This window comes from Emys orbicularis, chromosome 13 (genome assembly GCF_028017835.1).
Source record: "Emys orbicularis isolate rEmyOrb1 chromosome 13, rEmyOrb1.hap1, whole genome shotgun sequence".
NCBI classification, from domain to species: domain Eukaryota; kingdom Metazoa; phylum Chordata; order Testudines; family Emydidae; genus Emys; species Emys orbicularis.
The window spans coordinates 37,145,289-37,170,549 of NC_088695.1; the positions used below are offsets into that span (position 1 = coordinate 37,145,289).

Consider the following 25,261-nt stretch of genomic DNA (forward strand, 5'->3'; position numbering starts at 1 on the left):
CACAGGTAGCTGAAGCCTCAGCTGGTATGTCTACACCAGTGGTTCTCAACCTATTTACCATTGTGGGCCTCATATGCAGCTCTCTGTGTGTTATGTGGGCCACATCCACACAATATATACACTACCTGTATGGCCCTGAGGATGTCACAGGGGCTACAGTCTACAGCTGTGTGCTGATTGGTCCACAAGCTGCCTGCGGGCCATGGGTTGAGAACCACTGGTCTCCACTGCAATGAAAAACCTGTGGCTGGCCTGTGCCAGCTGACTTGGGCTCGCAGGGCTCAGGCTAAGGGTCTGTGTAACTGCAATGGAGGCATTCATGCTTGGGCTGGAGCCGGAGCCAGGGTTCTAGGACCCTGCAAGGTGGGAGGGTCCCAGAGCTCAGGCTGCAGCTTGAGCCCACATGTCTATACTGCAATTACACAGCCCCGTAGCCGCGCTCCTTAGCCCGAGTCAGCTAGCACAGGCCAGCCACAGCAGGGCCAGCCATCAGGAGAATGGCGCCCTTGATGCCCTTTGAGTTGGAGTATGTAGTAGTGTTAGTGGAAATTTCAGAAATAAAGCTGCAATCTCAAAAGTTTTTATAATTTACTAAAAAAATACAAAAGAGGAAATGACACAAAATTTGATTCAATTGCATTCAATTTTATTCAAATAATAAACTATGTAAGTCATAAAAATAACGCTATAGCTAAGAGACACATAAACTAAATATTAAATTAAACACTAAACTAATGAATAACAACAACTAAAAAATGTTGTTCACCAAGATTCTAAGATTCAGAAGGCAACACTGCATGCCTTTGCTGCTGCAGACTCTGATATTGCTTGGGACAGGTCCACCAGACGCAGGAATTTCCCGTTGTTTGCCATGAAGTGCCTGTCAGATGAGCCTCGGAAAGCCATCTTATTTTTAGAAAGATAAAGTATTATAGTCACGAGTCTCTTTATAATGTTCTCCCACTGTTTTGTTTCTTGTTTAATCACACGTTGAAGCTCCATGTCAATGCAATTATCCAGTTTAAACCTTTGCTCTGCTTTGACCCATGTTTGGAAGGAATTGAAATGACTGTGGACTTTTCATGACACATGAGAATCTGAGACGTGTGCTTCCAATCATTTGGCCCCTCAAATGCTAGGGATGATTTTGGATTCAAGTCAAAGATCTTGCAGCAGAAACAGAAAGCCTTGTTAGTGGATTCCGAGTAAAGCAGCCAGCGCCGCTTCACAACTTCACCATTTTCAAACTTTCTGCATAAAAATTTAATAGAAAAATGGTGATTCTACTTATCCAGAGGAAAATCCATGTTCTTTACTTTTGGTGGACAATTGGTCGCAAGCAGACCTGGAATTCTGAGTGTGTGTGATTGGGCCATAAAGCAGGATCAGAAATCGAATCTTCAGCGCCTATAGTGGGGATTGTTTCACCTCTATCACTAGCTGCATCAGTATTATTCTGGTCTAGATAAAGAATTTCAGTTTTGTTTGGGTCTCTTTGTTTCTCTTTCAATGATACTTGAATGTTGAATTGTGGGTGACCTATGCACTTCTCCTCTGATGTACCCGTGTGACCGTTTCACTACTACTGCACGGTTGCTGTTAACAGATTTCAAGTATTTTTTCATTGCATCTGCATCTTTCTTCATTGCAGTCATTCTCTCAGCTTTTCGTTTCCTGTTCTGTGCACTTGACATCTTCTTTTTAGGTACTGGCCACATTGTTTCCTTCCCAGTTTCCTGAAATACAGAAAAACCCACGTTTGTCACACTATTTCACATCACATGATTTGGGCAAAAACAATTTCACCTACCATATGCTACAATAGATCTTTCTGAACAGAACTTGTCTCTTATCTGCTCTAGCCAGCTGGTTTAATAAAATGCCATGAGAAAGGATCATTTATGGATAGCCTTTCCTTCTTCCTGGTCTGTTATTACAGAGTTAAAAGACTTATTTTACTCGTTTTGTTTTTGGATTTGTAATTTTGTTTTTAAAGGAGGTAAGTGATCTAAAGCAGAAGTGCACTGCTTCCAGCATTCTGCATCATCTACTACAGGGATTGCCACTCTCCATAGCTGTGGAATTGGAGTCTCGAGAGATTAGGGGACAAGGCACATCCTTGGCAGGGCCGGCTCCAGGCACCAGGCAACCAAGCACATGCTTGGGGCGGCACCTGGTAAGGGGCAGCCAATCTTGGGGTGGCGGGGGGCAGCACGGCGCGGCGCGGCATTCCACGGGGGGGAGGGGTGCTCCGGCGGCGCGGCGCTTGGCGGGGGGTGCTCCGGCGCGCAGCGCTCAGGGAGGGGTTCCGGCGGCGCGGCGCTCGGCGGGGGGGCGGGCTCCGGCGACGCGGCGCTCGGCGGGGGGGCAGTGCGGGCCGCGGCGCTCGGGGGGGGGGGCGGGGGCTCGACGGGGCGGCACTTTAGAGACGGCCCTGATCCTTGGGGTACATGAAGGAAGCTGCTCAGTCCTTTGCTCCCCTGAGTGCAGGGCCGGATCTTGTCTCTGCCCCTTGCAAAGGTAACTATCATTATCAGTCCTTCTTGGCACAGCACTTCCTTTAAGAGCTACATGGGGACTGGATTATTTTAGATTAAACATTTACCCTAAGAGATGATGCACAGAAGGAAGTCGAGATTTTTGAATGGCATCAGATTGTGAAATGAAACACAGCGAGTAAAAAAATTGAGTGGGTCACTCACCCATCGGTGGTGTGGGGAAAAAGAACTAGGTGGCCTTCTTTATAACAACCAAAGTAACACCGAAGGCCCACACTCAGGCCCTCTGACAGAAGCTGACTGCACAGACAGCCTTTACATAAAGCAGTACAGGCCAGAACCTGACCAAAGCTAAGCTGTACAATTCCCTGCCAAATACAGCTCTCTCGCAGCGCTGTATGTACTCCACCTCTCCGCGTTTTCACACCCCTGAGCACAGCAAGTTGCAGCGCTGTACAGCGCCAGTGTAGCCAAGGCCTTAGCTTCTGCCGCAGCTGCACTTGTCTCTTATGCCTGGTGCTTGGCCTGCAGCTCAAGGCAGGCTCTGTGCTGTCAGACGGAGGCTGCATGTTGTCCGAGCCCATGGCCCTTCTGCAGCCCTCTGGTCACTCCTGACTCAGGGGGGCCAGTTCAGATTTTGGCGGGGATGGGGGAAGCAACTTTCACCGTGGTTCCAGGGGATACTTAGGCACCTGAAAACTCTAGAATTTTTTAGTGGATAACTTAGAAATTAGTTGTTGATTTCACTGTATACACACAAATCCACAAATATTTCCATCAGTAATAATTACATTATTTACAGCTAGGGAAAGCAAGAAAACTGCTGCTTGAGAACTTGTTAGAGTCAAAATTCAGTGATATAAACTTCTGAATTGGGCCTGTTACAAATGGACTAGTGAACGAATAGTTAAATCAACAAATCCTTTCTGGTTTTAGGATATTTATTTTGTATATCTTGACATGGGATATTGACACATAGTGGGTTTTGCTGTTTTGTTGTAGTCATGTTGGTACCTGGATATGAGAGCCACAAGCTTGAACTCTTTGATCATGTGATTTTTGAATGCTTGAAGTTGGCAGTCCTGAGTTTGCACCAGTTCAGCTCTAATCGCTGTAGCTATATCCACCGCTAAACCTCAAAGACTTAGCATGGCAATCAGTAAAACTTTTCAGAAACCTTCAAATTATGGAAACTGTGACCCAGCTTTTCTCTCAGCGATAGTGACATTTCCTTTAATCATGCTTCTCCTTTTTTTTAAAAAAAAAGAAGCAAACACCAATCACCGGAGAACGTAGGTTCAGCAACTTCTTTCTGCGGTCAAACAGCAGCCTTTTCAAAGGGACGTGGGGTGGGGCAGCTGACAGATCTAGGAATGTGACACCATAGAACTGGTCAGTGAGTCTTGGGGTTTCATTTTCAACTCTCACAAAAGAAAGAGGGTTCCTGCGATCTCCTGGAGAACCTAGATTTTCCGGAGGAGAGATTCACCCACTGAGGGAACCTGAACCATGAGGATTTTCTCTGTTTTGCTTTGGATTCTTTTCCCAGGTGAGAATGACATGGTCTTTTTGTGGATCACTAGAAATACAATGCAAGTATTGGGTTTGCACAGGTTACAAGCTTTGCCAACTTCACCATCAGAGCATGAAAGTCTCAGCTATGCTCTTGCTGTGGTTCTAACTCACATGGGAGATGGAGCTTACAAAGTGGGCAGGACAGTAAAGATTTCAGCACAGAATCTGTGTCTGTGTCTGCAGAGAAAGTTTTCCATGAAGACAAAGCAAGGAAAACTTCAGCTGAAAAGGAGAATTTTTCAGAACTTCTCAGAACAGCTGGACAAAGAACAGAAAACCATATTCATTACAATTATTTGATGAAAACCTTGCCAGCATTTGCAACCAATATTATATGCAACAAATACTTAGGCTTAGAATGTAGCCAGATTCTAAAAGGGATTGGAGATTTACATGGATATTGAGAATATCCAGAGTTATCATAATTAGCATCAACCAAAATTTTGGACGAGAAATGAAATGTTCCTACTGGCAAATATATTAGTCGAAAATACAATTGACACCTGCAGTCACTCCAAGCCTCTGTGCGCTGCCGGAGTGGTGCAAAGGGGCCTGCATGTAAATAAGAATCAAGCCTAATTTTGAGCCCCTTTTATACTTATTTATTAACCTGCTGAGAGCAGCCCAGCCCACCCCCTGCCCATGCCTGCCCCCCTTCCCCATTCACCGGCTCCCAAGCAGCCCCAGGGGGGAGGGGCAATTGCTCTTGGTCCCTTTGCACAGTTTTAAAAAGTCCGGTTTTTGGACAGGTGAACCTGGAAGCTGCAGGCTCTGACTCCCTAGTCCTCCCCTGCAAAAAATGCTGAAGCATCACCCACAACTCCCCCCACCCCCGGGCATGTGGGGGCAGGTCATTGCTGGTGGCAGGCAGAAGGGCAGGGCCGGCACCAGCTTAGCAAGCAGGTGCTTGGGGCGGCCACTCCGGAGAGGAGCAGCACGTCCAGATTTTCGCCAGCAATTCGGCCCTCGCTCCCGCTGGGAGTGAAGGACCTCCCGCCGAAGTGCCGCAGATCTCGATCCCGGCTTGTTTTTTTGGGGGGTGGGGGGGCTGCTTTGGTTGGGGCGGCAAAAACCCTGGAGCAGGCCCTGCAGAAGGGTGCCCCGGGTCTCACCTTATCTGTCTCTCCCAGGCTGCTGGGCGGTGACGGGTGTGACGGGCCCCGGGGCAGTGCGCGGCCCCCCGGGCGGGTCGGTGGCTGTGCGGTGCCGGTACCAGAGCGGCTATGAGGATTATCCGAAGTTCTGGTGCCAGGAAGGAGTTTGGGGCTGTTCCAACTGGCATCACATCGTTGAGACCGATGGGTCGGAGGCGGAGGTGACGCGGGGCAGAGTCTCCATCCGAGACAATCACACCCAGCGCGTGTTCACTGTGACCCTGGAGAACCTGACACGGGCAGACTCCGGCACGTACCAGTGCGGGGTAGAGAGGCCTGGGCTTCTTAATCTCTGGGCCTCTGTGGAAGTCACCGTCTCCTCAGGTAAATCCCTGCGCTGCCCCCGGCAGTGTCGGGGCTGCCGGGCTCGGGGCAGGGCCGGGGGGCGCTGGGCTGGGGAAGGGGGCGGGTGTCTCGACCTGCAGTTCTGCGGTAACCCGGGCGGGGCCAAACGCCGCAGCCCGCTCTGCGCAGGGCCCGGCCCGGAGCTGCGAGGGCCCGGAGGGCGGGGGCTGCCCCCGGATCGGCCATCGAGCTCCTCCGCGGCTCCCCGCAGCGCCCTTTGCTCCGCGCCGCTCGGCCCCTGCCCAGCCCCGCCCGCGCCCGCGCCCGCGCCGGCCAGCGGCTAATCACCCCGCTACTGAGACCCACAGGCTCGGCCCCGCGCTCCCCAGCGGCTGCATGAGCCGGAGCTAGGGCAACCCCAGGCAGGGGCGGGGCGCCTCCCCGATAGGGGTGCGGGGGGCGAGGAGGAGAATGGGGGGAGAGGGGGAGAAGCGGGGCCCAGGGATGTAGAAGGCCCTCGGCAGAACTAGCGGAGGAGTGGGAGCTGCCAGACCCCAGACACGTCCCCCCCGCACTATAGATATCGGTGTCCCTGATATTTCGGGGGGTGGGGCGGGATGGGCGCAGTCAACAGCAGCAGAGACCTCAGTTCAGTTTCATGATGGACATTTTTTTTTGCCACTTCCTGACAGATAAACCAGAAACCTGCCCCAGTAACTGGAATGTAGGTCAAGACACTGAGGCCATCAAGTGCAGCTGGCTCATTTTTTAACTCACATTCAAATGAAAGTGCTGGGGGAAAGGGCGAGATCTTGGTGCACGAATAGTTTCATTGGGGTTGTTGAGTCGGGATGAAATATACTGGAGAAGATTCCTTCCTTTACTATGTGGGCAGTGTGAGGTCGATGATGTCCTGAAATATCCCTTTCCTTGAGTTTTAACTGCTTGTGGTTTGTAAGGGCAGTGACAGGAAAGTCATTCTCTGTCCCTTGGTGATTCTAACTGGTTTCTGAAAGGAAGGCTTTTATGGGAAACATTTTCAATTTTTTTATACATTTATTTTTTCTCATGTGATTAGATGAAGACAGAGTCATGTGTTCTTTTGTTTAAATAACTGAGGTGGGATGTATCACTAGACCAGGGGTAGGCAACCTGCGGCACGCGAGCTGATTTTCAGTGGCACTCTCACTGCCCGGGTCCTGGCCACCAGTCCAGGGGACCCTGCATTTAAATTTATTTTTAAATGAAGCTTCTTAAATATTTTAAAAACCTTATTTACTTTACATACAACAATAGTTTAGTTATATATTATAGACTTATAGAAAGAGACCTTCTAAAAATGTTAAAATGTATTACTGGCACGCGAAACCTTAAATTAGAGTGAATAAATGAAGACTCAGCACACCACTTCTGAAAGGTTGCCGACCCCTGCACTAGACTATTCAATTAATGGAGAGAGTGATGCTGGCCCAGCGAACAATGGAGTCTGCAGATACCTGACTCATTATAAGCACATCTAACAAGTATGTACATTCATGATTTGGTAAAGTTACCCACACAAGTTAGCCAGAAGTAGAGGGAAGATAACGTGCTTAGTCCTCTGGAGCAATCCATCCTACACAATGTTACAGCTGGCAGCAAACAAAAGCTTGGACTGGGATGTGGGCCAGGATTAAGTGTGAAGGTTCTGGGACAGCAACAGATTCATTAATGATCAGACTTACACCAAACATCTAAGGTTGGGTTGATTTGTAGAGTAGACTGGATCTCTGGTTTTCTCTTCAGCTGTTCCTTCCCCAAGTCTTACTGCAAGGACACCACATGCAACAAAGCAGCCAGATTTGCCTCCTCCAACAAAGGCTGAATCCAGTTTCTCCCCTACGGCACACACCACTCCTGCACGGTGGGTGCCATTACTCTTGTCCCGTGTCGCTCTGGTCACTTCTCCCAATGGTGATAACCTCCCACAGAAAAACTAATGTTTCTTTTATCAGCAAGAACCTGGAGGTCCAGTGATGCTGGATTCACATGTAGGAAAATGGCAATTCTAGATGCAGAGTAGCACTGGACAGGGACAGTCTGGGTCCAGTCACATCAGACTGTACAATAGGATGACTGAATCCCCAAGTAGGTGCTGTGGTTCCCTATAAGGGCAGGGTCCTGAAGCTCTGTGTGTTGCATCTTCTACAATAACAATGAGGAGTCTGGTGGCACCTTAAAGACTAACAAATTTATTTGGGCATAAGCTTTCGTGGGTAAAAAACCCCACTTCTTCAGATGCAAGTGAGTTTTTTTAGCCACGAAAGCTTATGCCCAAATAATTTGTTAGTCTTTAAGGTGCCACCGAACTCATTGTTTTTCTGGATACAGACTAACATGGCTACTCCCTGATACTTGACACTATCTTCTACAAGAGTAGTGGCCAACCTGTGGCTCCGGAGCCACATGCGGCTCTTCAGAAGTTGAGATGCGACTCCTTGTATGGGCACCGACTCCGGGGCTGGAGCTACAGGCGCCAACTTTCCAATGTGCCAGGGGGGGCTCCCTGCTCAACCCCTGGCTCTGCCACAGATCCTGCCCCCACTCCACCCCTTCCTGCCCCCTCCCCTGAGCCTGCAGTGCCCTCGCTCCTCCCCCCTCCACTACTCCCCCTCCGAGCCTCCTGCACGCCACAAAACAGCTGATCGGGAGGTGCGAGGAGGGAGGGGGAGGTGCTGATTGGCGGGGCTGCCGGTGTGCTGGGAGCAGGGTAGGGGAGCTGATGGGGGGCTGCTGACGTATTACTGTGGCTCTTTGGCAATGTACATTGGTAAATTCTAGCTCCTTCTCAGGCTCAGGTTGGCCACCCCTGTTCTACAAGGAAACTCTGTGCACATCTTCAGCCTCAGAGCAGCACCGGAATGTTTTATTGGGAGGAATTTGGTCAAATTTACAGAGCTTTAGAGTTTCTATTGTATTTCCACTGCATAGATTCCAACCCATCGTCATCTGTTTCCTGCTCCTGATGTTATTGAAGGGTCTCCTCTTCCTGTGCATAGTCTGTGCTGTAATCTGGATGAGCGTACGCTACAGGAGGAGCCACAGGGAGATGGTGCCAGACAGACAAGGTGAGAGCGTCCAACATTCCCACTATGGGGTGACACACTCCATGGGAATGTTCTCAGTCTTCTCTTGAATACCAAGGGCTCAATTATAGCTCTACTGTGAGCAGAATAAAGGGCAGTGAGTTGTTGCATTGCCCCTGGAGCACCCTGGGAGGCAGATCATTACTGCCCAAGTTACAATGTCCCTTCAATTCTCCCCCCTGCTTCAGGGATGGAGCAAACCGCCAGCTCTATAACTGATACGGAGAACTTCCAGTGGTGAATTGGCTCAGCTACACTGCCAGGTTCATTGTGGAGGTGGAGCCGATGATCCACCCATTCCCCAACCTTTAGCTTCTACCTGTCCTGTGCTCGGCTGTGTCTGCTTCCTCTCCTGCATGGATACCTAAGTTATACCCCCTTATTCCCCTCTGGTGTACTAGCAGGGCCATGATTTGACCGAAACCTTTACATAGGACTGTGATGTGTCTGTGTGTGAATAGGGAGACATCCTCACTGCTCTATAGCCCTGCTCAGGAATTCGTAGAACCAGACTCACCCCACGATGGCTATGAACAAAAAGCTCCCAGCATGAAGTGTTTCTCCTCCAGTCACTGGTGGTGTCATTGTTTTCCTTGCAGCTCAGGAACTGCCTCTCTGCTAGCTCTTAGAAACGGATCGGAACCAGCAGAAGGAGGATTCATTTTCCAGCTTTGCACCAAGTATCCCACACCATGGGCCTGATTTTCTTCTCATGACAAGTGAAGCTATTTCCCTCATGTTCTCAGAGGATGAAGTCTGCTGGAGGTGTCTGTCTCGATGTTTCCCAGGCCAGGATATGTAAGGAAGTGTAACTCCACTGAAGTCCCAGAACCAAATACAGGGTCAGACCCAGCAGTGACAGAGGCGGCCCCAAGTCAGCTGGGCTCTACATAGTCACAGTGACCTCAGGTGAAATGCGGGAGCTGTCACCAGGTGTTCTCCAGAAGGGATCGTGTGCGTGGAATTCCCTCTCTCCCTTCATCTGGATTATCCCAGACACGTTGACACTGCAAAGGCCATCTCATTTTCCAGGCTTCTGAGGAAGTGGGGTGTACTAAGAACTGGGATTTGTGCATTGAGGCTCGGGATCACGCTAATGGAATCACATTTTTTCCTAAAGCAAAGACGTTTATGAAAGAAAACAGACACAACTGCTGCACAGGGAGACAGACTTCCACACAGCTTGAGTCCCAGCTTGCCTGGTTGCTTACCCACCCCCATACCCTCTCTGGGACAATGTACAGTTAACACAGACACCTACTGGGTGAATGATGTAACTGCAAGCACACATATTATTGATGAATATTCTTTTTAACCCCTTCCTAGACTTGGGAAGGCTGCTGTGTTTAGTTTTGTTTGTACTAGTTTGTTTGTATTTTTAGTTTATGGCAAATGCACCTGGAGCCCTGGATACAATTTTTTATGTTTTAGATAAGTAAGTAAATACATAAAATATTTTACATTAAATTACTGGAACATTACAGGGACCAAAATTCTCACACATTGAATTGTAGTCCATGTCGATCTGTTCTGAGCAAGAACATGAACCAATGAACAAAGCATGACTTGACAGTAGCCTTGTAAATATGTAAAAGATGTAGCTAGGAGATCATCGGATAGTAAGCAACACGTGATTGCTTGCAGCATGTGAACAGCTCATGATCTAGACATGGATTGGCTACAAAAATTAGCGGACCAATCATAGAGTGTGTGATCTGATCTATTAACCAGTAGTATTAAGTGTAAGTGTGTCTAGAAGCTGATTCCTGATTATGTACATTGAATGTGTGGTATGCCCTGTACGCACCCTCTACACTTGAGCCTGATCAACTGAAGTATAGTTTGATTGTATGCCAAGAAAGAAACCTCAGTGATGCATTTGGGGTCAAGCTGAGTCCTTGCGAACCAGGTGGATAAGGTCTCAAAGGCTACCCCGGCAGCTCACTGATTACACGTACTCTCTTTCTTGTTCATTTCCACCTTCTGGTTTATAGACTGTGTAACAGGGGCAGGGGGAGAGAACAGAGAACAGGCAATGAGACACCAGATGAGAAAAATAAATGTTTCATGTTTCAGAAAAGCTGAAGACTCTGTAAAGTCCAGCAGCAAATGTGACTGTCCCAAAGGGAGGCAATTTTCTTTTGAGGCATTTTAAAGAAAAGATAGGAAAAAAGCTTCGCTGCGGTGATTTCTGCTCCTTCCAGCTGAGAAGTTCATGGTTTTCCCTTGAAACCTGTGACTTTATCTGAGCTATTTCACTGCTCAATTAGACTCAGAGTTACTTTCATCCTTCCTCTCTCTCACACACACCTCTAGAAAATAGAGACAGTAAATGGGGGGTGAGTGAGGCGCATGGTATATTCCAGTCTTCATACTTGGAGACTTTCCCTCTTCTCCTTCTCCCTTGCAGTTTCCATATTTTCCCCTTATGCCCTCCAGCCTTTCCTTCCTAGCCTCATCTCCACCATGTGCTCCACTAGGGTTCCTAGTACCACACACCCCCAGCACCTCCAGTAACCCCACGTTGAGTAATGATGCTGGGGGTGGGGAGTGGGGAATCTGCTCCTTCTCCCTATTTTGCCCACAGGAGCTCCATTCTTTTTTAAATTCTGCCCCCCCCCTCCATGCTGGACATCCCCTCCTCCCCCGCCTGCACAGCTCCCACCAGATCCATTCGGCTGCCCCAACTCCCACCAGATCCATTCAGCTGTTACCAACTCTCGTGATTTTAGTGCAAGTCTCACAACGTAAGGTGGTTTGTTTAAAGCCCCAGCTCCTGGATTCCTGGGATGATGGGAGAATCTCCACTTTCCTTAGAAAAAGAAACAATTTGAAAAGGTGACCCAAGTGCACCCTCAGGTTTCAAAAAATGGAAGATAAAAAAGAACCCAAAAGGCATCTTTAAATAAACAAAAACTCTTGAGATTTTAAAGCCAATCTTATGGTTGCTGAGGACCTACACATGATTTTTGAATGCTGGGGAGGGGGGATAATATCAGTGCTACCATATAGTAATAATAAGTGATGTAGACACACAGCTGAAGCCTCAGTGGGTATGTCTACACCAGTGGTTCTCAACCTATTTACCATTGTGGGCCGCATATGCAGCTCTCTGTGTGTTATATGGGCCACATCCACACAATATATATACTACCTGTATGGCCCTGAGGATGTCACAGGGGCCACAGCTGTGTGCTAATTGGGCCACAGGTTGAGAGCCACTGGTCTCCACTGCAATGAAAAACCTGTGGCTGGCCTGTGCCAGCTGACTTGGGCTCGCAGGGCTCAGGCTAAGGGTCTGTGTAACTGCAGTGGAGGCGTTCAGGCTTGGGCTGGAGCCGGAGCCAGGGTTCTAGGACCCTGCAAGGTGGGAAGGTCCCAGAGCTCAGGCTGCAGCTTGAGCCCGCATGTCTATACTGCAATTACACAGCCCTGTAGCCGCGCTCCTTGGCCCGAGTCAGCTAGCACAGGCCAGCCGCAGCAGGGCCGGCCGTCAGGAGAATGGCGCCCTGGGTGAACTTGTATTTTGGTGCCCTTTGAGTTGGAGTATGTAGTAGTGTTAGTGGAAATTTCAGAAATAAAGCTGTAATCTCAAAAGTTTTTATAATTTACTAAGAAAAATACAAAAGAGGAAATGACACAAAAATTGATTCAATTGCATTCAATTTTATTCAAATAATGAACTATGTAAGTCATAAAAATAACACTATAGCTAAGTGAGAAATAAACTAAATATTAAATTAAACACTAAACTAATGAATAACCACAAATAAAAAATGTTGTTCACCAAGAGTCTAAGATTCAGAAGGCAAAACCCTGCGTGCCTTCGCTGCTGCAGACTCTGATATTGCTTGGGACAGGTCTATATTTTGAGCCACAGCATTCTCCATAGACAGGGTGGCCAGTGAAGATAGCCTGTCATCTCCCATGGTCGATCGCAAATATGTTTTTATGAGCTTCAACTTCGAGAAGCTCCATTCACTGCTCGCCACTGATACAGGCATGGTTAACAGGATCAGAGTGGGGGGTCGTCAACAGTGTAACACTGTTGAAAAATAACCAAACAGCATTCTGGGATGTATCAGCAGGAGTATTGTAAGCAAGACATGAGCAGTAATTCTTCCTCTCTACTCCGCGCTGATTAGGTCTCAGCTGGAGTATTGTGTCCAGTTCTGGGTGCCACATTTCAGGAAAGATGTGGACAAATTGGAGAAAGTCCAAAGAAGAGCAACAAAAATGATTAAAGGTCTAGAAAACATGACCTATGAGGGAAGATTGAAAAAATTGGGTTTGTTTAGTCTGGAGAAGAGAAGACTGAGAGGGGACATGATGACAGTTTTCAAGTACATAAAAGGTTGTTACAAGGAGGAGGGAGATAAATTGTTCTTCTTAACCTCTGAGGATAGGACAAGAATCAATGGGCTTAAATTGCAGCAAGGGCAGTTTAGGCTGGACATTAGGAAAAACTTCCTAACTGTCAGAGTGGTTAAGCACGGGAATAAATTGCCTAAGGAGGTGGTGGAATCTCCATCATTGGGGATTTTTAAGAGCAGGTTGGACAAACATCTGTCAAGAATGGTCTAGATAATACTTAGTCCTGCCTTGAGTGTCGGGGACTGGACTAGATGACCTCTCGAGGTCCCTTCCAGTTCTATGAATCTATGAGTTCTATGCTTCTGAGTGCTAGCCAACTGTTTGGGAAGTTGCCATGAAGTTGATTGTTGTAAATAAATTGTAGAACTTCTTGAGGAGCACTACAGTCCATTGGAAGCAGACTTTTGAGATAGCAAAGTTCTTTGCAGCGGTCGAGGCCATTAATGTCAGAACTCTTTCTGTATGTCAACACACAATGAAGGTCTTTACAGTGCTTCATCAAAGTTTCTTTGTCAGGGAGTCTGGTCATGTTATATAGAAAGCCCCAAAGGTTCACATGTTGATTCATTTGCTCAAACCGTTCTTCCAGAGACACTTGCACAGTGTCTAAAAGCTGGATGAAAAATTCAATTTTGAACTTGACTTCTGGATTCTTAACTGTTCCATCTTCACATTCATAGCTGAACTGATGCTTTTTACGACGGACATGTGGGGCTTCTTTGAACACTATATCTATATCAACATCAAGATTTTCAGCGATTTCCTTAGCTGTTGTCAGAGCTCCTTCGTACCCAACTTCCCTGTATATAGTTACGACAGGCATTTATCAAGTTTGTGGCTGCAACAATGTCAATGTTTTTCTTGCTTTGCATGCTTTTGCTCACCACAGTGACTTGAAAAAGGATATCAGACCACAGCACAATAGAGAAAAGAAACTTGAATTCAGTTAGATGTCATGCCAGGCTAAATGCCTCATGACGGACACCAGCAGGTACTTGCTCCGACTCAGACAATGCGATGATGGCATCGTAAACTTCAGCTGTTTGGTATTGAAAAGCTTTAATACCATCAATTCTGCACTCTCAACGTGTTTCACATACTGGCTTCATAGTGGTATTGACGTGATCTGTGAGAATCTTCCAACGATGACCAGAGCAGAGAACAGAACGTAGATCCTTTGCAGAATGCCGAAGAGGGACATGGTCTCCACTGAAGATGTTGCAGCATCCCGCACCACAAGACTGAGCGAGTGGCATCCACATGGAACGAAAAATGCTCTTGGGTTTTAATTAAGGATTCTTGCCTGTACACCCTTGTTTTTCCCCTTCATGTTTGCACCATTGTCATAACCCTGGCCCCGGCAGTCTAGGATATTAATGTCAGGTTCCTTCAGAGTAGTGCGTATAGTATCAGTTAGTCCTTTCTGGGTGGACTCGTCCACTGTTTTAAAACCAATAAAGTGCTCCTGAATTGTCACTTTGCCATCTGAAGTGTCAAGGAACCTAACAGTGCAAGACATCTTTTCGGAATGGCTCACATCTGAAGTGCAGTCCAATATCGCGGAGTAGTACTTGGCACTCCTTAACCTTTTAATAATGTCTTGCAGCCCTTTCTTCACCGACAATTCAATGATCTCATTCTGGATTCTTTTTCTGCAGCAGTGATCCATCACCTCCCTGGAAAGTATGCATTGGAAACATCCCTTCATTACTTCGTTGTCCTTTCCTAGTAACTCCACCAAACCCAGGAAGTTCCTGTTGTTCCCGTGAAGAGCCTGTCAGATGAACCTCAGAAAGCCATGTTATTTTTAGAAAGATAAAGTATTATAATCACGAGTCTCTTTATAACATTCTCCCACTGTTTTGTCTCTGGTTTAATCACACGTTGAAGCTCCATGTCAATGCAATTATCCTGTTTTAACCTTTGCTCTGCTTTGACCCACGTTTGGAAGGAATTGAAATGACTATGGACTTTTCATGACACATGAGAATCTGAGACGTGTGCTTCCAATCATTTGACTCCTCAAATGCTAGGGATGATTTTGGATTCAAGTCAAAGATCTTGCAGCAGAAACAGAAAGCCATGTCAGTGGATTCTGGGTAAAGCAGCCAGCGCCGCTTCACAACTTCACCGTTTTCAAGCTTTCTGCATAAAAACTTCATAGAAAAATGGCGATTCTGCTTATCCAGAGGAAAATCCACATCCTTCACTTTTGGTGGACCGTTGGTCGCTAGCAGATCTCGAATTCTAGGTGTTAGATTGGACCATAAAGCAGGATCAGAAATGGCATCACCAGCGCCTATAGTGGGAATTGTTTCACCACTATCACTAGTTGGATCAGTATATTCTGGTCTAGATAAAGAATTTCCATTTTGTTTGGGTCTCTTTGTTTCTCTTGCAATGATTCTTGAATGTTGAATTGTGGATGACCTATGCACTTCTCCTCTGATGTCTCCACTGTGACCATCTGGCTACTACTGCACGGGTTGTTGTTAACAGATTTCAAGTATTTTTTCATTGCGTCTGCATCTTTCTTCATTGCAGTCATTCTCTCAGCTTTTGGTTCCTGTTCTGTGCACCTGACATCTTCTTTTTAGGTACTGGCGACATTTTGTTTCCTTCCAAGTTTCCTGAAATACAACACACACCCCCCCCCACGTTTGTCACACTATGTCACATCACATGATTTGGGCCAAAAATATTCAACTTCAATATGCTATACAGAACAACAGATCTTTCTGGTTTTTGGATATTTATTTTGTATATCTTGACATGTGATATTGACACATAGTGGGTTTTGCTGTTTTGTTGTAGTCATGTTGGTACCTGGATATGAGAGCCACAAGCTTGAACTCTTTGATCGTGTGATTTTTGAATGCTTGAAGTTGGCAGTCCTGGGTTTGCACCAGTTCAGCTCTAATCGCTGTAACTATGTCCGCCGCTAAACCGCAGTCTAGACAAAGTCTTAGCATCGCAAGCAGTAAAACTTTTCAGAAACCTTCAAAGGATGGGAACTGTGGCCCAGCTTTTTTCTCAGTGATCATGACATTTCCTCTAATCATGCTTCTCCTTTTTAAAAAAAGAAGCAAACACCAATCATCTTAGAATGTAGGTTGAGCAACTTCTTTCTATGGTCAAACAACAGTCTTTTCAAAGGGAAGTGGGGCAGCTGCCAGACCTGGACACTTCATGCTATAGAACTGGTCAGTGAGTCTTGGGGTTTCATTTTCAACTCTCACAAAAGAAAGAGGGTCCCTGCGATCTCCTGGAGAACCCAGATCTACCAGAGGAGAGAGTCACCTGCTGAGGGAACCAAGACCATGAGGATTTTCTCTGTTTTGCTTTGGATTCTTTTCCCAGGTGAGAATGACATCGTCTTTTTGTGGATCTCTAGAAATACAATGCAAGTATTGGGTTTGCACAGGGTTTGCCAGCTTCACCAACAGAGTTTGAAAGTCTCAGCTCTGCTCTTGCTGTGGTTCTAACTCACAGGGGAGATGGAACTTACAAAGTGGGCAGAACAGTAAAGATTTCAGCACATAATCTGTGTCTGTGTCTGTGGAGAAAGTTTTCTATGAAGACAAAGCAAGGAAAATTTCAGCTGAAAAGGAGAATTTTTCAGAAAGTTCTCAGCACAGCTGGACAAAGAACAGAAAACAATATTCATTACAATTATTTGATGAAAACATTGCCAGCATTTGCAACCAATATTATTTGCAACATATACTGAGGCTAAGAATGTAGCCAGATTCTAAAAGGGATTGCAGATTTACATGGATATTGAGAATATCCAGAGTTATCATAATTAGCATCAACCAAAATTTTGGATGAGAATTGAAAGCACATACTTCTGGGCTTAAGGCGATGTCTAGCTATTAGAGATCAGGAAGAGACCTGTGGGGGACAGATTGTCCCACATCTGCATACTGCAGGGTTCTCACACTTTTCTCTAAAGCACGTGGCTCTGGCCACTGTTGGAGACAGAATACTGGACGTTGGGTCTCATCCAGTCTGGTTATTCCAATGTTCCTATAAGATGAATTCTAGCCATGACCATTGAAAACAGGAAGTTATCATAAAAGTCATGTTGTAACCTTGACCATATGGGGCACTTGCCATGTGTTAGTTATAACTAATTCTATAGGGTGTGATTATTTCTAACTATAGAAAATGGCTTTCATCACTGTAGAGTCTGAGCATCTTTCAAAGAATGTTTGCTGCGGGGAGCCCCAGGCCCTTTAAATCACCACCGGAGCTCCGGCCGCCGGGCTCGGGCAGGGATTTAAAGGGGCTAGAGCTCCGGCCACTGCGGGGAGCCCTGGGCCCTTTAAAGCACCCCAGAGCTCCGGCAGCGGGGCTTGGGCGGCGCTTTAAAGGGCCCGGGGCTCCCCACAGTGGCCAGAGCCTCTAGCCCTTTAAATCCCCGCCCGAGCCCTGCCGCCCCGGGGTAGAAGCAGCAGGAGTCCCGCAGAGCCCTGGGCCCTTTAATTCGCCCCTGAGCCCCGGGGCTCCCAGCTGCCTCTGCAGCTGGTAGCTCCGGGGTGATTTAACGGCCCTAGGGCTCCCAGCCACAGCCGGAGCCCCAGGGCCTTTAAATATTGAAAGGCCACGCCTCTTCCGGCTGAGGTCACGCCCCCGCTCAGGATTCCGGCGTAGCGGTAAGTCCTTTAAGTTATTTTCACCCCTGGCAGGAACTAGCCGAATCAGTGTGTAGGTAATTGCAGTGTTGCTATTTCTTGTGGTTTTATTGCAATTCTCTCAATAGTTGGTGTTTTTTCTTAACACTCCAGCTCCTAGATACCTGTGATTTGGGGAGAGTTTCAGCTTTCGTTTAAAAAATGTTTCTATCTGTCATAGTTGTGGAGAAAAAGCTTGAAAACATGATCCAAGTGCAACCTAAAGACTCAGAATCCAAAAGGCAAAGAAAAACAAACAAAAATTAATTACTTTTTTCAAAAAAAGGGGGAAAAAATCTCATGACTTTTAAGCCAATCTCATGATTTAGGGTGGAGGGGGGATGTTGACTCATGACTTTTGATTACACTTGGGTATGTCTATACTTAAACTGTTACTGTGTCACAGCTACGCAAGAGCCAGTACACCGTGCCGGACTGGACTGGCTTCCGCAGCGGTGATTTAAAGGGCCCGGGGCTCCCAGCCACAGCTGGAGCCCCAGGGCCTTTAAATCTTGAAAGGCCCCACCTCTTCCGGTTGAGGCCATGCCCCCGCTCCGGCGTACCGGTAAGTCCTTTAAGTTACTTTCACCCCTGTCTAGAACTGTCTACACAGGGGGTTAAGTTGGCATAGCTACTTCTCTCAGGGTGTGGATTTTTCATACTCCTGAGCGGTGTAGCTACGCCGATGTATGTTCCCAGTGTAGACTAATCTTAAGGGTTGGAAATATTGAAGATATTAACCAGCTGCAACAGTTAAATATTGCAGCTTTTACTCCAAAAGTTCCCACCACATGTGCATGGAATGGAAGACCTGACTCACCATATCTCACACCTTGTGTAGTCATTTACATCAATGCAAAGTGGCTGTCAAACGTGACAATCTCAGAATGGCAGCATTTTACACTCACTTTGCACTGGTGGAAATGACTACAGGAGGTGCAGGGCAATGGTGAATCGAGTCCCCATTCTTCATGGGTTAGGAGGTTCTTTTGTGTGTCTCCCTACAACGAAAGGGACTTCAGACTATAGAGCGTCAGACAGTCAGGTTTATGCCTCCTGAAAGTTTCAAATGTTCAATGTACTCTTTCTGAATTAGATACAAGCCCTCAAATAGCCCCAAAATACTTTTTAAAATGGGGGGCAAATGTATTTTTAAAATGATTAAACTAAAAATCGTTGATGAGATTTTGCACAAAAACATCATCTCTGGTCTCAGACAAAGCCAGGATAATTTTGGCTGAAGAGGAGAATTATTCAGAACATTATCAGCAGAGACAGTTAAATAATGGAAAACCTTATTCACTAATAACTACTTGACGAAAAGATAGCCAGAATTTGTGACAAATATTATTCACAACAAACTGTTTGACCAGCTCTGGTGACAAGCATGTGAAAATAGGATGGGATAAGGTAAGCCCTACTGAAACCTGGATATAAGGGACACCATTAAGTATTTGATGCAATTCGTTTTCTAGGCTGTGTTTTGTCTACCTAGTTTCTAATATGGCCCTTATCAAAGAATCTTTCAAAGGCTGCTTTTTAAAATTAAATAAATAAATAATAACTGTAACAAAAGTGAACCAAACAATACCAATGTAGGTCCTAATCCTAGAAACACTTCCACATGCTTAATGTTAAGAACATGATTAATCCCAACTATGTACTCTAAGCATGAGTGCCAATGAAACCAAAAGGAGTTCTCCTGGACTTAAAAGGAAGCACATGGGTAAATAGTTGCAGGGTAGAGGGGTGGCACTTTTCTCACCCCTTGGCTGCACTAGCATTGATAGATATTATGTTAGATCAAGCTAGCTCACTCTATTTAACCAACACCTCCCAAACTGTATGTTAGAAAGTGCTAAACTAGTCAGGTTTCTATTGCTGAGATATCCCAGCATGGTGCACATTGGAGCATCACAGTGGAGCATGGGGGGGCAGGGAGAACCCCCAGAATATGAACCTGAAATGGAAAACCAAAACAAAATGACATTTTAGGTGAAAATGAAAAAAGAAAGTTTTGTTTTGAAAAGTCAGCTTGAAATTGAACTTGTCTTTCAATGTTCAAGTTTTCTCACATGGAAAATCCAAATATTGTTTTGAAACAGCAAATCTTCCTACTGGCAAATATATTAGTTGAACATACAATTGACACCTGCATTCACTCCAAGCCTCTGTGCACTGCCGGAGTGGTGCAAAGGGGCCTGCGTGTAAATAAGAATCAAGCCTAATTTTGAGCCCCTTTTATAGTTATTTAACCTGCTGAGAGCAGCCCAGCCCACCCCCTGCCCATGCCCGCCCCTCTGCCCCATTCACCTGCTCCCACACAGCCCCGGGGGGAGGGGCAATTGCTCTTGGTCCCTTTGCACAGTTTTAAAAAGTCAGGTTTTTGGACAGGTGAACCTGGAAACTGCAGGCTCTGACACCCTGTCCTCCCCCCCCAAAATGCTGAAGCATCACCCACAACTCCCCCCACCCCCGGGCACGTGGGGGCAGGTCATTGCTGGTGGCAGGCAGAAGGGTGCCCCGGGTCTCACTGTCTCTGTCTCTCGCAGGCTGCTGGGCGGTGACAGGCCCCGGGGCAGTGCGTGGCCCCCCGGGCGGGTCAGTGGCTGTGCGGTGCCGGTACCGGACGGGCTATGAGGATTATCCGAAGTTCTGGTGCCAGGAAGGAGGTTGGTTCTGTTCCAACTGGTTTCATGTCGTTGAGACCCCGGGGTCGGAGGCCGAGGTGAAGCGGGGCAGAGTCTCCATCCGAGACAATCACACCCAGCGCATGTTCACTGTGACTGTGGAGAACCTGACACTGGCAGACGCCGGCACATACCTCTGCGGGGTACAGAGGTCTGGGTTTGAGCTCAGGGCCACTGTGGAAGTCACCGTCTCCTCAGGTAAATCCCGGCGCTGCCCCCCAGCAGTGTCGGGGCTCCCAGGCTCGGGGCAGAGCCAGGGGGCGCTGGGCGGTGGAAGGAGGATGGGGATGGGTGCAGTAAACAGCAGTGGGGACCTCAGTTCAGTTTCATGCTGGACATTTTTTTTTGCCACTTCTTGACAGATAAACCAGAAACCTGCCCCAGTAACTAGAATGTAGGTCAAGACACTGAGGCCATCAAGTGCAGCTGGCTCATTTTTTAACTCTCATTAAAATGAACGTGCTGGGGGCAAAGGGCGAGATTTTGGTGCACGAATAGTTTTCATTTGGGCTCAGAGTTGGGGTTGTTGAGTCGGGATGAAATATACTGGAGAAGATTCCTTCCTTTACTATGTGGGCAGTGTGAGGTCGATGATGTCCTGAAATATCCCTTTCCTTGAGTTTTAACTGCTTGCGGTTTGTAAGGGCGGTGACAGGTCAGTCATTCTCTGTCCCTTGGTGATTCTAACTGGTTTCTGAAAGGAAGGTTTTACATGTTTATTTTTTCTCATGTGATTAGATGAAGACAGAGTCGTGTGTTTAAATAACTGAGGTGGGATGTATCACTAGACCAGGGGTGGGCAAACTTTTTGGCCCAAGGGCCACATTGGGGTTCCAAAACTGTATGGAGGGCTGGGTAGGGAAGGCTGTGCCTCCCCAAAGAGCCTGGCTCCCGCCCCCTCCCACTTCCCGCCCCCTGACTGCCCCCCTCATCCAACCCTCATCTAACCCCCCCTGCTCCTTTCCCCTGTCTGCCCCCACCCGGGACCCCCTCCCCCAACCACCCCCCCAGAACTGCCACCATTGAAACCCCCCCCCCCGCTCCCTGTTCACTGACTGCCCCACCCCTGCCCACCCCGCCCTCTGACTGGCCCCCGGGACTCCCACGCCTATCCAACCACCCCCCGGGACCCCACCCCTCTATCAAACCACCCCTGCTCCCTGTTCCCTGGGACCCTCTGCCCCTTATCTAACCCCCAGCTCCCCGCCCCCTTACCATGCCACTCAGAGCCCCGTGGGAGCCAGCCACCCCACCCAGAGCGCTGGCGGCGTTGGGAGCTGAGGCTGCGGGGAAGCGTGGACAGCAGGGGAGGGGTCGGGGGCTTGCATCCCCAGCCGGGAGGTCAGGGCCGGCTCTAGGTTTTTTGCCGCCCCAAGCAAAAAAAATGTTGGCTGCCCCCCGTCCCTGGGCTCCTCGCCGGACCCCCCTGCTGCCCCAGCCCTGGGCTCTTCCCCCCCACCCACACCCCCTGCCGCCCCAGCTCTGGGCTCCCTCATTCCCCCCCACCATTGCCGCACACACACACCTCCTGCCGCCCCAGCCCTGGGCTCTCTCTCCCCCCCGCACACCTGCACCCTCCTTCTGCCGCAGCCCTGGGTCACTGGTAACTCGCTCCCACGGCAGGTCATTCAGCAGGAATTTTAGATGTGCACAGAACACAGACAGGATTGGTTCCCATATGGTTACAGAACTGCAGTAAAGTGGAACAATTTTCAGCTTGTGTGACTGGAGGATATCTGCATGCATATTATAAGACTGTCCTACATAAATGAAGAAAAGTTGAGGTGCCTTTATTATTCTTTTGTTCCTCTCTTTCTTTCTATGGGGAATTTGCCAATGCAATAGCATTGTCTTCCTTTTAAACAAACAAACAAACAAAAAAGGCAGTGGCTGTTGAAAATAGCAATTCCAGTCCTAATAACCACTGGGAAGCATTTCTTGCTCAATTTTATCCTACTTTTTCTACAGCAAGTTACAGTGGATCAGTATATTTGATTTGGGAGAAATGAAGTAACAGCTGCCCAAACTGAGCTTGAGCACTCCTGAATTTTGAGGTGTTCAAATCTGGAAGGCAGGTGCTGGGGGGAGGGGGGCTGTGGCTCTGCGGGGGAGCACGGCAGCATGTATGCAGCAGTGTGTCTGGTGCTGCGTGGAGCCAGACACGCTGGTCTGAGTGGCATGGTAAGGGGGTTTGGGGGGTTGGATGGGGCAGAGGTTCGGGAGGGAAGTCAGGGGCAGGGAGAAGGGGGGGTTAGATGGGTCAGGGGTTTGGGGGGGGGACAGTCAGGGGACAGGCAGCAGTTGGATAGGCATGGGAGTCCCGGGGGTTTGTCAGGGGACAGGTAGGGAGTGGGGTCCTAGGGGGGAAGTTGGGGGGGTGTCTCAGGAGGGGGCAGTTGGGGACAAGGAGAAGGGAGGCTTAGATAGGGGGTGGGATCCTGGGGGGCAGTTAGGGGCAGGGGTCCCGGGAGGGGGTGATCAGGGGACAGGGAGCAGGAAGGGTTGGATGGGTTGGGGTTTCTGTGGGGGGCAGTCGGAGGGAGTGGATGGGGGCAGGGTGGGGCTACCCTCCCTCCCCATGGAGTGTCCTATTTTTTGAATGTTAAAATATGGTATCCCTACCTTCACAGTGCAGCTCTCCATTCACAGCAGCATGAGGTCTCAGCTACCTCCCTCCCTCCCCCTCTTTCCTGTTGGTAGTGGCCAAGGGAATGCTGGGAAATGTAGTTCTTTCCCTGCTCCAGGGCTAGCTCTAACCAAGGAACTACAGCTCCCAGGGCCCCCTGTTGGTTCTCAGCTCCCATGCTGGATCCCAGCCGCCCCTGCAAATGGGCTGCCCCAAGCACGTGCTTGCTTTGCTGGTGCCTAGAGCCGCCCCTGCGGGAGGTTAAGGGCCGGGCAGGAGGGTCCCGTGGGCCGGATGTGGCCTGCACGCCATAGTTTGCCCACCTCTGCACTAGACTATTAAATTAATGGAGAGAGTGATGCTGGCCCAGCTAACAATGGAGTCTGCAGATACCTGCCTCATTTAAAGCACACCTAACGAGTATGTACATTCATGATTTGGCAACGTTACCCACAGAAGTTAGCCAGAATTAGCCTGGGGGGAGGGATAGCTCAGTGGTTTGAGCATTGGCCTGCTAAACCCAGGGTTGTGAGTTCAATCCTTGAGGGGGCCACTTGGGGATCTGGGGCAAAATCAGTACTTGGTCCTGCTAGTGAAGGCAGGGGGCTGGACTCGATGACCTTTCAAGGTCCCTTCCAGTTCTAGGAGATGGGATATCTCCATAAATAAGAATTAGAGGGAAGATAACGTGCTTAGTCCTCAGGAGCAATCCATCCTACACAATGTTACAGCTGGCAGCAAACAAAAGCTTGGACTGGGATGTGGGCCAGGATTAAGTGTGAAGGTTCAGGGACAGCAACAGATTCATTAATGATCAGACTTACACCAAACATGTCAGGTTGGGTTGATTTGTAGAGTAGACTGGATCTCTGGTTTTCTCTACAGCTGTTCCTTCCCCAAACCCGACTGGAAGGACACCACAAGCAAAAAAGCAGCCAGATTCACCTTCACGGTGAGTGCCATTACCCCGTCCCATGTCACTCTGGTCACTTCTCCCGGTGCCCTAGCAAGATTCATCTCCAGAGGCACAAAGAATAGTGACCCCATTGGTGATAATGTCCCACAGAAAAACGAATGTTGCTTTTATCAGCAAGAACCTGGAGGTCCCGTGAGGCTGGATTCATATACAGGAAAATGGCAATTCTAGATGCAGAGTAGCACTGCACAGAGACTGTCTGGGTCCAGTCACATCAGACTGTACAACAGGATGAATGAATCCCCAAGTAGGTGCTGTGGTTCCCTATAAGGGTAGGGTGCTGAGGCTTTGTGTGTTGCATCTTCTACAATGAAGCTCTGCACATCTTCAGCCTCAGAGCAGCACCGGAATGTTTTATTGGGAGGAGTTTGGTCAAATTTACAGAGCTTTAGAGTTTCTATGGTATTTCCACTGCATAGATTCCAACCCATCATCATCTATTTCCTGCTCCTGATGTTATTGAAGGGTCTCCTCTTCCTGTGCATAGTCTGTGCTGTGATCTGGATGAGTGTACGCTACAGGAGGAGCCACAGGGAGATGGTGCCAGACAGACAAGGTGAGAGCGGTATGGGGTGACACACTCCATGGAATGTTCTCTGTCTTCTCTTGAACACCAAGGGCTCAATTATAGCTTTACTGTGAGCAGAGTAAGGGGCAGGGAGTTGTTGCATTGCCCCTGGAGCACCCTGGGAGGCAGATCATTACTGCCCAAGTTACAATGTCCCTTCTGTTCTCCCCCTTGCTTCAGGGATGGAGCAAACCGCCAGCTCTATAACTGATGCGGAGAACTTCCAGTGGTGAATCGGCTCAGCTACACTGCCAGGTTCATTGTGGAGGTGGAGCCAATGATCCACCCATTCCCCAACCTTTACCTTCTTCCTGTCCTGTGCTCTGCTGCGTCTGCTTCCTCTCTTGCATGGATACCTAAGTTACACCCCCTTATGCCCCTCTGGTGTACTAGCAGGGCCATGATTTGATGGAAACCTTTACATAGGACTGTGATGTGTCTGTGTGTGAATAGGGAGAAATCCTCGCTGATCAGGAATTCCTAGAACCAGACTCACCCCACGATGGCTATGAACAAAAAGCTCCCAGCATGAAGTGTTTCTCCTCCAGTCACTGGTGGTGTCGTTGTTTTCCTTGCAGCTCATGAACAGCCTCTTTGCTAGTTCTTAGAAACAGATTGGAACCAGCAGAAGGAGGATTCATTTTCCAGCTTTGTGCAAGTATTCCACACCATGGGCCTGATTTTCTTCTCATGTCAAGTGAAGCTATTTCCCAC

At 48.2% G+C, this 25,261-nt stretch overlaps 2 protein-coding genes across 2 annotated transcripts; both read left to right on the forward strand.

The window, feature by feature from the left end:
- Positions 1–4,007: 4,007 nt before the first annotated feature.
- LOC135888236 (CMRF35-like molecule 5) lies at positions 4,008–10,098 on the forward strand. Its single transcript, XM_065416045.1, has 5 exons — positions 4,008–4,047; positions 5,204–5,551; positions 7,298–7,415; positions 8,483–8,619; positions 9,237–10,098. Exons 1-5 carry the CDS (start codon positions 4,008–4,010, stop codon positions 9,257–9,259), a joined length of 666 nt encoding a protein of 221 aa, XP_065272117.1. The 3' UTR covers positions 9,260–10,098.
- Positions 10,099–16,331: 6,233 nt separating this feature from the next.
- Positions 16,332–24,115, forward strand: LOC135887606 (CMRF35-like molecule 1). Its single transcript, XM_065415324.1, has 4 exons — positions 16,332–16,371; positions 20,240–20,575; positions 23,889–23,955; positions 24,070–24,115. The coding sequence occupies exons 1-4, from the start codon at positions 16,332–16,334 to the stop codon at positions 24,113–24,115; spliced, it is 489 nt and encodes a 162-aa protein (XP_065271396.1).
- The last annotated feature ends 1,146 nt before the right edge of the window (positions 24,116–25,261 follow it).